At 40.4% G+C, this 13653-nt stretch overlaps 1 protein-coding gene and 2 non-coding genes across 3 annotated transcripts; 1 reads left to right on the top strand and 2 right to left on the bottom strand.

Moving 5' to 3' along the window:
- Nucleotides 1–345: 345 nt before the first annotated feature.
- Trnar-ucu (transfer RNA arginine (anticodon UCU)) lies at nt 346–418 on the bottom strand. Its single transcript has one exon. It is a non-coding gene; the product is annotated as a tRNA-Arg (tRNA).
- Nucleotides 419–429: 11 nt separating this feature from the next.
- Nucleotides 430–548, bottom strand: LOC143277704 (5S ribosomal RNA). The gene has a single exon (XR_013053773.1). It is a non-coding gene; the product is annotated as a 5S ribosomal RNA (ribosomal RNA).
- Nucleotides 549–8475: 7927 nt separating this feature from the next.
- Nucleotides 8476–13626, top strand: LOC143277544 (large ribosomal subunit protein mL41-like). Its single transcript, XM_076582426.1, has 3 exons — nt 8476–8769; nt 10588–10688; nt 13178–13626. The coding sequence occupies exons 1-3, from the start codon at nt 8598–8600 to the stop codon at nt 13352–13354; spliced, it is 450 nt and encodes a 149-aa protein (XP_076438541.1). The 5' UTR covers nt 8476–8597; the 3' UTR covers nt 13355–13626.
- The last annotated feature ends 27 nt before the right edge of the window (nt 13627–13653 follow it).

Raw genomic sequence — 13653 nt, 5'->3', positions numbered from 1 at the left:
CTGAAATAAAGTAACATGATTCTATGTAATAAACTGTAAGCGTATTTCTCTCCTCACACCAAAATCAATGTGAGAAACAATTTCATGGGCAATGACACTGATAAACTGATGCATTCACAAGTAAAGGAGATGTCACCAAAATAGTCTGCAGAACAAATAAAGAAACATATCAGACTGATCAGCAGCCAGCTTACTGCATGAGCGAGTTTCAGTTTCAGTAGCTCAAGGAGGCGTCACTGCGTTCGGACAAATCCATATACGCTACACCACATCTGCCAAGCAGATACCTGACCAGCAGCGTAACCCAACGCGCTTAGTCAGGCCTTGAGAAAAAGAAGAAAAAAACATCCCCGGCGGGATGCGAACCCGCGACCTCTGGATTAGAAGTCCAGCGCGCTATCCACCGCGCTACGGGTACTGCTAAAGGAATGCCAACAGCACCCGGTGTTCCCAGGCGGTCACCCATCCAAGTACTAACCGGGCCCGACGTTGCTTAACTTCATTGATCGGACGAGAACCGGTGTTTTCAATGTGGTATGGCCGTTGCGAGACAAATTAGAAATGTACACAGAGTCTATACTCTTTAACTTACAAATGAAATTCTCCTGAGCATGATATCTATTTTTCTCTGTGTTGAAAACTAATAACTGACAAAATTTTGTGCTCATCGCTGGAAAACAGTCACCGGATAACGACAGCGTAAGATACAGGCTTTTTATGTAAGTCTTGAGTACTTTCTGCAGTTCACAGCGATGTCATCTGTAAACTATCCTGATGTTTCAACTCTTCTTCTTTTGTGGCAACTATGCCACTTCAAAGAAAAAAAAAACCCATTATTTATTCATTCTTTTTGTTTTGTTTTTGGTTAAAAACATTTGGAGAATCTTTAAATACCAGTGAACTTTATCATCTGAGAAAGCTTTCATATATCCTTTCTCCTCTTGCACCTTTCAGAACTTTGATTTTTTTTAATGTGTTGATTGATTAAGCTGCTGTATATTCCATCCACACTCATGATTAATTAATTTCAAAGCGTTCAATTTTCTGAACGGATGCTGCACACTGACTTTGCCTACAATGATTTTGTGTCAGTACATATATCAACTGTTTGTTTACTTTTGATATAATATCAAGCACGAGTATGAACGATATTTCTTTCTCTGATGTGGCAACCCTTCCGTCACGCACTTAATAGTTTCCAGTGGCTGCTCGAATCGGCATGAATCTGTGCTGCATAGAAATTGATCCAAGAATTGTGCAAAAAAGAAAAAAGAAAAGAAAAAGAAAGTGCACAAACAGAAGTGGACAAACAGACCAACACAAAGACAAACATGTGTTTCAGACACCACTCCCTGATCTTTTCGTTTCTTTCCTTTTATATATATATATATATATATATATATATATATATATATATATATATAACAGAGAAATTGTACACATATATATCAATATCACTTCTCTTCCTCTGAATCAGCAGCATCTACATTCCCTTTCAGTTTCTCAAACTTGAGGATTTCGTCTCTGACGTCCGTGGACCATCTGTCGTCCAGCAACAGTTCGTCTTCCACGTCCTGCCCGTCTCTGCTCAAGGCAGACAACCCTGAGGCCGAGGACCAGGGCTGGCTTCCCACACTGCTGGAGTTGACCCGCCTGGAGATTTCTTCCCTCTGGAATGAAGAGGAAAAAAATGTTGTTTTTTTGTGTGTGTTTTTTGTTGTTGTTGTTGTTCAAGATATGTATTTGTATTTGTATTTTGTATTTGTATTTCTTTTAACACAACAGAATTCTCTGTGTGAAATTCGAGCTGCTCTCCCCGGGGAGAGCACGTCGCTACACTACAGTGCCACCCTTTTTTCTTTTTTTTTCCTGCATGCAGTTTTATTTGTTTTTTCCTATCGAAGTGGATTTTTCTACAGAATTTTGCCAGGAACAACCCTTTTGTTGCTGTGGGTTCTTTTACGTGCGCTAAGTGCATGCTGCACAAGGGACCTCAGTTTATCGTCTCATCTGAATGACTAGCGTCCAGACTACCACTCAAGGTCTAGTGGAGGGGGAGAAAATATCGGCGGCTGAGCTGTGATTCAAACCAGCATGCTCAGATTCTCTCGCTTCCCAGGCGGACGCGTTACCTCCAGGCCATCACTCCACAAGTTCAAGTTAATACATGGAGGCAGAAGGCTCAAGATGCTTCAGAAAGAAAAGGGAGGAGATCGAGGAACTACTTATGAAAGAGGTTTTATAATTTGATGCAGCAGTAGCATTATTTGGTGATAGTAGTGTTTCATACTGGTAGAAGTGGGTACAATTGTAAAGGTATAGTTACATCCATAGCAGTGGTAGTAGGAGCTGGGCACTAGCAGTAGCATACCATGGCAATAGTAGTAGTTGTAGAAGAAGAAACGAAGACACTCTTCAATTCATTCATCATTTTGGTCAGCAAGATCTTTAGCCAGCAAGATCTCTCTCTCTCTCTCTCTCTCTCTCTCTCTCGTTAAAAAGTAGTGTGACCTCTGACCTTGATCCTCCAAGCTCGATGCTTGTGGAGCAGTTCCCGATCTTCGTCCCGAGCAGACGCAAACTTCCGAAGCTTCCTGTACTCTTCGATGTTCTCCATGGTCTTGGCTCGCACAAAGAAGTCCCGTAGATGAGAGGCTGTTTGGAAAAGACATGAATGCAGACTGGTAAGAGGGAAAAGAACACACACAAAAAAAAGCTACATACACAGGAAGGGAGAGGATAAGGGAAAGCACTGAAGTGACACAGTCTTTTATTTGTCTCCCTTTGTTGCTTTTCTTTTTGTTTTTAAAATCTTTTTTCATTTAATTCAAATTGATTTTTTTTTTGGGGGGGGGGTCTTTTCAAACATTTTAAAGACATTTGTTCAATCATCTGTTCATTCATTATTCACTGAGTCAATCACTTGCTGATTCATTCATTCATTCATTCATCAATCCATTCATTCATATAAATTATTCATTGATTATATTCCTTCACCACTTGTCTTTCTGCATCTTTGTGTGGGATAAACAAGGAATGAGACAAAGACAGAAAGGAAATTAGTTTATATTGATAGGGGAAAAAACTGCATTAAACATATATATATATATATATATATATATATATATATATATAATATGTAGTAGTAGTAGGACTCCTTCGGTCATGGCTGACCATGGACAGAGTATATCCGACCTAATGTCTAACTGGGCTGTCTGTTTGGACCAAGCAGCATCGCCTGTGACTACATGTAGAGACCGATGCAAGAGAGACAGTCTCTGTCACAGCGATCACATGTGTAAGCTGATGCTGGTCTGTCGGCTGCCGTCCCTTTTCTGCGAGCTCGCTTTTCTGCTGCAGCAGCTGACAGTTTGTCCTCACCAATCCGTAGCTGATTCTTGAGAGCGCTTCTCCATCTGTTGCGGTCATCTGCAAGGCCCTCCCAGGACTCAAGTGCCTTCACGTCACGTTTGCAAACGCCTTTGTATCTCAGCTGTGGGCAGCTGATGCTTCTCTGCCCTGTGGCGAGCTCTCCATAAAGGATGGCTGCCTTACCGATCCTCTTGTATGTATATATATATATATATATATATATATATCTGTGTGTGTGTGACTTGAATTAGTGTCTGAACATGTAAAGATGACTGTAAGAATGCATGAATGAATTAATGAACAACAAAAGAAGACATGATTGTCTGCCATAATGTCTGCATTAACACAGGATGACACGAGACACAGAGAGAAATTCAGATTCAGACATTTATTCAGAAAGGCCATAGCCCCTTTCAAAAAGATGAAATACGCTCAGTCGCATGATTATCAGTCACACACACACACACACACACACACACACACACACGTTTGTGTTTTTCCATGTAAAGATTACCAACAACCTTACACATGCGTAGACACGTTTCATCCATTCGGTCACAAGAGTCAACAGAGACAAAGACAGAGAAAAAGAGAGAGACACTGAGAGAGATACATAGGCTGAGAGAAAATGAGGCATATACAGACATATAAAGAGGAAGAGAGAGAGAGAGAGAGAGAGAGAGAGAGAGAGAGAGATGCAAGAGACAGTTTCACACAGACAGCTTCAGTTTCTCAAGGAGGCGTCACTGCATTCGGACAGATGCATATAATACACTACACTGCATCTGCATGGCAGATGCCTGACAGCAGTGTAACCCAACACACTCGTCAGGCCTTGAGTGCATGCATGTGTTGTGAACCTATCAAGAGTGGATTTCCTGTACATAATTTTTGCTAGAGGACAACACTTTTGTTGCCATGGGTTCTTTTCCTGTGCCGCCAAGCACGTTCTGTACACAGAACCTCAGTTTATTGTCTCATCCTAATGACTAGATGCTCAACAAATAGTAAAGAGTGGTAACTCTCTCCATTACACAAGGTACACAACTTCAAGTCAGTGATGCTTACGCTACCGATTCATCTACCACACAGGTAAATAAAAGGTACATTGGAACAAACCCAGACACTTCCTCAAAAAAGGAAGCGCCGGGCCTGTATATTTACCTGTGTGCTAGCTGAATCGGTAGCGTAAGCATCACTGACTTGAAGTTGTGTACCTTGTGTAATGGAGAGAGTTACCACTCTTTACTATTTGTTAATCATATCGTCTCCTGGCCTCATTATTTGTATAATTTCGACTAGTTGCTCAGTTTGATTTTCCAGTCGAAGACTGGGAGAAAGGGCAAGCGAGAGTGGGATTTGAACCCAGACCCTCACAGACACGGTACTGGCAGATGGGCGTCTTAACCTTTCGGCCACCTTGCTCCTCACACACAGACAGACAGACAAGAAGGATCAAAACTGACCTTGCGACACAGTGTGACGTCCTGTCGTATAATTACCTGTGGAAAGAAAAAAACAGGAGAATATGAGCATGTCATGAAAACCAAGCCCATGCTGACCACATAAACCAACAAGAAGCTTCTGTCCAACTTTTGCACAACAAAAAACCTAACATCTTTTTTTCTTCTTTTTTTTTTTTTTTTAATATACATTCATACATACATGTATGAGCATATGTTTGTTTTTGCATATATATATATATATATATATATATATATATATATAATTTGTAAACTTGTCCATATGCTGATGTTAGCAAGTCATGTGTGCCTATATTTGTGTGTGTGTGTGTGTGTGTGTGTGTGTGTGTGAGACAGACAAATAGGACAGACAGACAGACAGAGAATGACACAAAGGAAAAGATAAAGACAGAAGAACAAAGAAGACAGTCAAGGCGGTTGTGGTCAGGAGGTAAAAACAAAACAAACAAAACAAAAAAAGTGAACTGAGAAAAACCAGGCCAAAAAACATAGAAATAATGTAGACAAAAACACGGATAAAAGTTGAGAATCAAACATTCCTTGGAAGCTGGGGATGACAGGTTGGAAACAAATTAACAAACAAAACAAAACAGAAAAAGAAGCAAACAAACAAACAAACAAACAAAACCCAAAGAAAGGACTTGCAAGAAATTCTAACAAAACATTACAATGAACTGGCATAAAATTCTAACGTGAGCAGTAACAACTAACAACCAGAACAATCGAGTTAAAACATGCCGTATACTTGCCTGTGTCAGACAGTGACTGGAGGAAGGAATAATTTACATTCAACAACAACAACAATAAAACAAAACAAAACAGGACAAACGCTATCAGACACACACTTAAAAAGAAAGTGAAGCACGCATACACACTCTTAAAAAGAGGTAAACATTCAAACACACTTAAAAACCAAAAAAAGAAAAAGAAACACACATACATACACACGCTAAAATAAGAAAGAAAGGAAACACACATGCACACCATTTTTAAGAAAATGCAAACACACAAACATACTTTTAACAACAACAACAACAACAACAAAAAGACAAACACATACACTTTTAACAACAACGACAACAACAAAAACAACAAAAAAACCAGACATATACACATTTTCAACAAAAAGAAACACTGGGGAAAAAAAATCCAGTCAGACAAACACACACACAAATTATAAATAAAAAGGGAAGGAAGTCTTCCCTGTTTATTCAAAAACATTGATAAACAATCTGCACTTGGGTTTATCTGGATCTGAAGATTTTTTTTTTTTTAACTTATAAATAAACAAATGAGCAAATAGATAAAACAACCATATACTATAGTACCTTAAGCTTCACTGTGGTAACATGCATAGATACATTGACACTCGAAGAAAAGAAAAGAACAGAAAAATCTTTTAGAACCATTTTAAGAATGGAAGGAATTAAACTATAATATTCAGTGACAGAGGGGGAGAGAGAGAGAGAGAGAGAGAGAGAGAGAGAGAGAGTGCAGTAACATTTTGTTTTAATGAACTCTATTCAACATTCTGTTTTATAGCACAGTGTTACATAATTAATGTCAATGCACACACAAAGAGTAAGCCTCTTACTTGAACCAAATATGGATCGATAATGTATGCAACTAAAAATTTGTTCTACTAGTCTTCTGAACAGTGCATTACAGTGTGTCAGCAGTTCATCTCAAAACAAATCATCCATTGAAATGATACTATTTTGCATGAACAGCAACCAAACCCATCCGTAAGAAAATGATTCACATGCATTGTGGGCAAACGCATGCATGTGGGGAATTTTATATATATATATATATATATATATATATATATATATATATATATATCAGAGTTATGCTGTAATGTGGTGTACATTACATAGTGGAAGAGTATTATGGTTTTATTGCTTCATTGGTTCCAATTACTTATTCATTATTCATTGTTTAAGTTTGTATGATTTTTTTTTTATGTGCAGAAACAACAGTTTGTAAATGGTCCTTCAATGATAAAAGTTTTTTTTTAAGTGTATATTTTGCAAGCTAACTGTCTCCAAGTGTCCAGTAGACAAGATCCTTGCTTGGTCGAGTGTAGACAGTAGGAGTGCCAGCATCACGGGGTACACCAATCAATTTTTTCTTCTTAACATCAATGCCAGACATCACAGATGCCTCAGATTTTCTGCTATGCTCTTTGGAAGATTTCAAAGATGATGATTGGGTTTTTGTTTTTGATTTATCCTTCTTCCCTTGTGGACTTTGCACAGGGAAGTTAAGTCGTTCAGAGCCCAGTCCTGATGTTGTAGTGTCTTTTTCTGATCTGGTTGCTTCGCTGGAGAATGTTGTGGTTTCTTTTTCTGATCTGGTTGCTTCGCTGGAGAATGTTGTGGTTTCTTTTTCTGATCTGGTTGTAGCACTGGAGACGTCATCTCTTCTGCTTGGGCCAATGAACTTTCTGAATTTATCGGGCACTACCCTCAGAACTGGCTGCAAGTACTGTTTCATAATGTTGCTGGGGTTAAACAGGGACTGGTACATGCTTTCAGGCTGAATGTTATTGCTCTTAAAGAGTGAGGTGACTTGCTGTGACCCAACCACTCGCTGTCTTTTCTTGTTCTGATGTGGAGTGCTTTTCGGAGCATGCTGCTGTTTGGCATCGCTATTCTGTGTGGAACTGTTGCTCTGTCTCCCTCTTTGCAGTTCCTCACCCCCACACTCTACTGCAATAGCAGGTTGTTTTGACAGAAAAACTTGTTCCCCCCAGTTAATGAATCCTTTTCTTCGGCATAGATCTTCCCCGCTGAAGGGTTCGATAGTTCTGGCCCAGTAACTGTCACCCTCTGCCCCTTCCTGTACTGGCCACTGTGACCAAAACTCTCGCCCTCCAGCACCAAAGACCCACGGTCTGTTTCCAGTTCCCTGACTCCCATCCCCTGGCAATCCAGGAGCACTCAGAGAAATTTTCCTCCCATGGCTTGGTTCTTCATAATTCCTCACTCTCCCTTTTGAATCTGAAGTGGCCATGTCTACTTCGTCACCAGACTCTCCAAAATTAGGAACAAACGATGTTTGTGTTCTTAGAGAGCCTGGCCTATTCAGAGATTTGCTTTCAAATGGTGTTTCCCCTTCTGAGCTGTCACTATGCGTTACGAAATGTTGGAAATCACTGTATGTGTCAAACTCTTCCGTCATAGTCACACACTCACTCATTGATCGTGATGGAGGTGCCTTTCTGAGCCTCTGCTTGATGTCACTGGACACTAAACGAGACTCCATAGGTGGCAGAAGCTGAAGTGATTGCCAGAAGGTCTTGGCATAGCTCACTTCTTCCTGAGAGCAGCCCAAAAATATGGCGCGATGAGGCTGCTGCGTCAGATCCACCGTTTTCAGCGCCATGTTGTTTACTTGCTGCGTCTTAGCAGCGGTGAATGTGACCGAATGAAAACGTGTGCTGAATGAGAAGAAAACTTGTTCTTTATTCGGGTGACAAAAGTATCTTCAGTTCAGACTATCAAGAATTATGACCAGTCACATATCTGAAAGCAAAAAAAAATGTATCCACATAATGTCAGTTGTGTTGTTGTGGTTTTTTAATCGGGTGTTTTCGGTGTATTTCCGGCGCTTGGAATTTCTCTTCCGGTCAAATTCACGGCGACCTTGCACGCCAGTTTGCAGCAGACGAAAGTAGGTGTCCGTCACTTCAGTTATTTTATTTGCGAAAGTTCTTTAACTTCCAATATTCCAGTGATGTGGTCGCAAAGACTGGCCCATCCGGCTCGTAGTTTTAGCACCACGGCGTGTGTTGCTGGACGAAGAAGTCGAGAACCGTTTGACAAACGGTTTCCAGTGACAGGGAAACACGGGTCACAGTTTCGAAAAGGAGGGAGTGAGATGATGGAAAAACATTTGGCTGTTCACAGTAAGTGTAAATTGTCGCTTCTTTTAGAGTTAGAGTGAGATAAGAGATTGCACGAGAAGCGTTTTGCCTCATGTAGAGTTTACTGCAGGTTCTGTGTTGTTTGAGCGTTATTTCTGTGAGTGCCAACCTACAACACACCATTTCTCTCTATCTGTATCTGTAGAATACGTTGCTATAGCCACTTATGACATAAACGCAACGGTGGGGGGGGGGGGGGGGGGGGGGGAGTGCGCAGCCTAGTATTACTGGTGTCCTGAGAGCCGTGCTTTTTCCAGTCACGAACAGTGCCAATAAAGGTGTTTCTGAACTGCGCAGTCTGAGATCTGCCTACTACAAAGGATCCTGAATTGTTCCTGATGTGATTGGGTTCTTGTGGTGTAATCGCCAGTAATAAACCTAGCTGAGAGGCGTTGGATTTTTTCTAGTTGGTTTATATCTTGCTGTAGGTATGGGGACCAGATGATGCATCCATACTCCAAGAGTGGGCGGATGAGGGCTAGATATGTGTTTTTCTTGCAGTGTTGAGGAAAGAAGGGCAAGTTTCTGCGGAGAAAGCCTAGGGTGTTGTTTGCTTTCTTCGAGATGTTGGCAATGTGGGTGCCCCACTTCAGGTCATTGGAAAAGATGATGCCGAGGTATGGGTTGGAGGAAACGTGTTGAAGCGGGGTATTACAGAGGGAGTAGTTGTAGTTGGAGGACTGTTGGATGCTGAGGATATATCTCTATTTCTCTGTCTCAGTGTCTGTCTGTCTGTCTACCCCTCACGCCTCCCCCCCCCTCTCTCCAAAGTTCTGTTGATTCTTTAATGATAAAATGTACATGTATACAACTTACAAGCACACACACACACACACACACACACACACACACTTTCAGGAACAAACAGGACATACATCTATATAATTATGTATGCACGTGTACACATGCATAGATCTGCACACTTATTCCCATCAGACTAAAACATATCAGAGAGCAGGAAAAAGACTGATGAAATGGAAAAGCTAACTCATTCTACCCCACAATAACATGCCTGCTACAACTCCCCTGGACCAGCACCACATAAGACCACTTCAGTAAAAAAAAAAAAAAAAAAAAAAAGGGGGGGGGGGGGGTCCAATAAAAGGGCTAAAATTGATGGAGAATGGTTGAACAAAGCTTCATTTTCACGCTTCAGGAATCCATCAGTGGTTCAGTTTAGAACACCAACTGTACCAAGCGTGAATAAACAACATTAGAATAGTGTGTTGGTGTGAGAATACTTGCACCTGCTCCACAGGGGAAGTAGTCATGGTACGATTCATCTTGCACCTGGAGCAGAGTGAGGTTAAATAAAAGTTTAAAATATTTGAGAAAGACAGTTCTTGTGATTCAGATTACACTAAAAGTAAATTTGTCTGGAGTGTATATATATATATATATATGTGTGTATGTATGTGCTTAAGCTCATGTATGTGAATGAGACTGCATGTCAGAGTGTGTGTCTGTGTGTATATTTGTGCACAGTGTGTGTGTATGTGTGTTTGTGTGTGTTTCTGCCGTGTGTGTGTGTGTGTGTGTTTTACTTTGGTATGATTTTTGTATCATGTATGCCTGCTTGTTAGAGAGAGAAGAAGAGGAATGGAGAGAGCTGAAATGTTTACCACTTTATTTTGATTTGAAAAGCTAAAACTCATGTGTTAGTTATCCATTGTATGAATCTGTCAGCTTTGACATGTATGAAAATCATTTAAATAAGGAATAACTCAGTAAGTAGTAATGCTAAGTCTTAATTGCAAACACCCACTAATGCATTTCCCCCTTCATGTAATATAATTTCAGATGTGCAACCAACTGGCTTCTATGACAAGAAAAAAGGTGCCTTTCGAAACGTCCCTGAGATGATTCCAAACTTTGTTGTTCCAGATCTCACTGGTTTCCCTGTAAGTAATTAACTTCTGTGTTGTTGTTTTTTTCCTTTAAAAGGTAATATAGCTGGGATACACTGAGTTGCAGTACAGTATTGTGAATATATCAGAACACTTCTTGATTTTTCTCTTGGCATACACTGTCACACATAGTATTATGGCAGACCCAGTGCTCACTAGGGATGGGTGTTCAGGAGCCTGGTCTTGTGTCCTCAGGGGGAGGAGGGGGGGAAGGTGCTTTCTCTGATTTTGCTCATGCCACCCAGGTGTGAATGGGTACCTGACTTTGGTTGCGGAAGGTTAAAATGGCATAAAGAAAGGATTGGTCTCCACCTTCCTATGCAGAGCCCTTGACACAGTGGATAGTCATTGCCCTGAGGCGGCTGGTGGCAGTAAAAGGTGATTGGACCTCTTTTCTTTTGTTGTTGTTGTTGTAGTATGTAGGAAAAGCTGAAACCTTTTAATGATTATGAAATTACTGTTTATGAATCAAGGTAAGATTGATCTCCCTTTGGTCCATATTGATGGACAGACGCATGCACAACCACACGTGTGCGTATAACACACACACACACACACACACACACACACACACACCACACACACACCACACCAACCAAAAACTTGTGTACTGTGTTTTGAATCTTCATGCTGTATGCGTTCTTATAGTTCTGGTAAAAACTTGTCTTTGCTTGTGCCACAGATTGAAACTTTGTATATTTGTTATCAGAGTTTGTATGCTTATGGTCTTTTGGAAGACCGGAAAAGTCTTGTAAAAACAAAAGAACAGTTTACGGGGCTGGTAATAATAATAATAATAATAATAATGGTATTTATATAGCGCTGAATCTTGTGCAGAGACAAATCAAAGCGCTTTCGCACCAGTCATTCACACGCATGTGTAACTCTAAAACTGTAGAAACTAAAGACAAGGAAGGGCAGGCAAGGGAGGCTATTTTGGGAAGAGGAAGGTTTTAAGGCCAGACTTGAAAGAGCTGAGTGTGGAGACTTGACGAAGCGAAAGAGGAAGTTCATTCCAGTCGCAAGGTCCAGAGACAGAGAAAGAATGGCGGCCAACAGTCGAGTGTTTGAATCTGGGTATGCGTAAACAGAGTGGATCCGAAGCCGATTGTAGGGTAATGTCTTGGAAAAAAAATATTTTGCCCTTCCGAAGAGTTTGAAAAAGTCTTGGAATTTTGATAAACCCCTTTGACCAGTAACATTCAACAAAGAGCTGAGTAATGCATTCAAGGAATGTGCAAACACAAGATGGTGAAAATTGTAACATTGATACCAGGATATCCACCAGTCTGTTTTGTCAGTGATGTTGCAGTTTTGTGTGTGTGTGTGTGTGAAAAAAATTTTAAGTCTGGCCTGGAAAAGGTCTTGAAAAAGTAAGGAATTGTTGTGGTCTTTTTTTTTTTTTTTTTTTTTTTTGAGAGGGTAGTGGGGGGGATGGACCCTGCATTATGTTGTGTTTAAGTATGTGTGAACAAATGTGTATGTATGTGTTTAAGTATGTATGTGTATGTTTTACATTTATTTGCTTATTTATCATCTCTGTGTGTGTGCGCGCACGCGCCTAGAGTTGACTTAATCAAGATGTTGCGCCTTTTAAATATTATTATTAGTAGTAGTAGTATTTTAATGTATTTATCTCTTTTATTTTATTTTTTTTATTTTTAGTTTTTTTTTTGGGTTTTTTTTGGTTTTTTTACTTTATTTATTTTATTTTATTATTGTTTTTTTTTTTTTTTTTTTTTTTTTTTGTTTTTTTTTCTCAAGGCCTGACTAAGCACATTGGGTTATGCTGCTGGTCAGGCATCTGCTTGGCAGATGTGGTGTAGCGTATATGGATTTGACCGAACGCAGTGACGCCTCCTTGAGCTACTGATACTGTGTGTGGTTTCTCAAGGCGGCGGTCAGTGCACCAGTCAGGCCTTGAGCGCATGCATTTATTTCTCTACCTACCTGAGCAAATATATCCTACAGAATTATTATTTATTTTATTATTTTATTTTATTTTATTTTACTTTATTTTGTACGCTTATAGTTGACTTCATCAACTTTTTGCGCCTTATACATATTATTATTAGTAGTAGTAGTTCTTTTTTTTTTCCTTTTTTTTTTCCTCAAGGCCTGACTAAGCGCGTTGGGTTACGCTGCTGGTCAGGCATCTGCTTGGCAGATGTGGTGTAGCGTATATGGATTTGTCCGAACGCAGTGACGCCTCCTTGAGCTACTGAAACTGAACTGAATTGAACTATGCCAGAGGACAACACATTTGTTGCCATGGTTTCTTTTCCAGTGCGTCAAGTGCGTGCTGCATACATACAGCGCCTCAGTTTATCGTCTCATCCGAATGACTAGATGCTGGGTTTGATTTTCCAGTCGAATTTTTTGGGGGAAAGGGTTGAGAGAGAGGGAAATTGAACCTAGACCCTGATGGACAACACTGTATTGGCAGATAAGGGTCTTAACCCATTCTCTGTGTGGTGTTGCAGTTGAAGCCGTACGTGTCGTACAAAGTGAAAGATATCCACCAGAGCAAGATGACGGCCCGCGACTTGTTCCAAGCCACCTACGCCACCGAGATCACCAGAGACGTCAAGGATGGCAAAGTGGTTGTGAAAGATGGAGAATTTGTGAGACTGTACACAGGCGATGATGAAAAGAGATAGTTAGGTGTGGGGGAGGGAGGGGGGAGGTTTGTTTGTTTTGTTTACTCTCATTTTTTCTTATTTTATGGGGGTTGGGGGGTGGGGATACTTTCAGATGTGAGAACATTGGAATGCGTTTACATAATGTATGTTGCAGTGGTTTTTAAAAAGTCAGAAGCAGCAGTAAAGTGTGCGTTATATGTGATGCGATAATGCTCTGTGTGTGTGTGTGTGTGTGTGGAAGTATATGTGGGTGCAAGAGAGTCTGAATTTTGGAAGATAACCCAGGTCATATAATAAATGTCATGAATTTTCAATTG

This window comes from Babylonia areolata, chromosome 34 (assembly GCF_041734735.1).
Source record: "Babylonia areolata isolate BAREFJ2019XMU chromosome 34, ASM4173473v1, whole genome shotgun sequence".
Classification (NCBI taxonomy): Eukaryota; Metazoa; Mollusca; class Gastropoda; order Neogastropoda; family Buccinidae; genus Babylonia; species Babylonia areolata.
The sequence above is the reverse complement of the archived record's forward strand: the minus strand, read 5'-3'. Positions and strand labels throughout refer to the sequence as shown.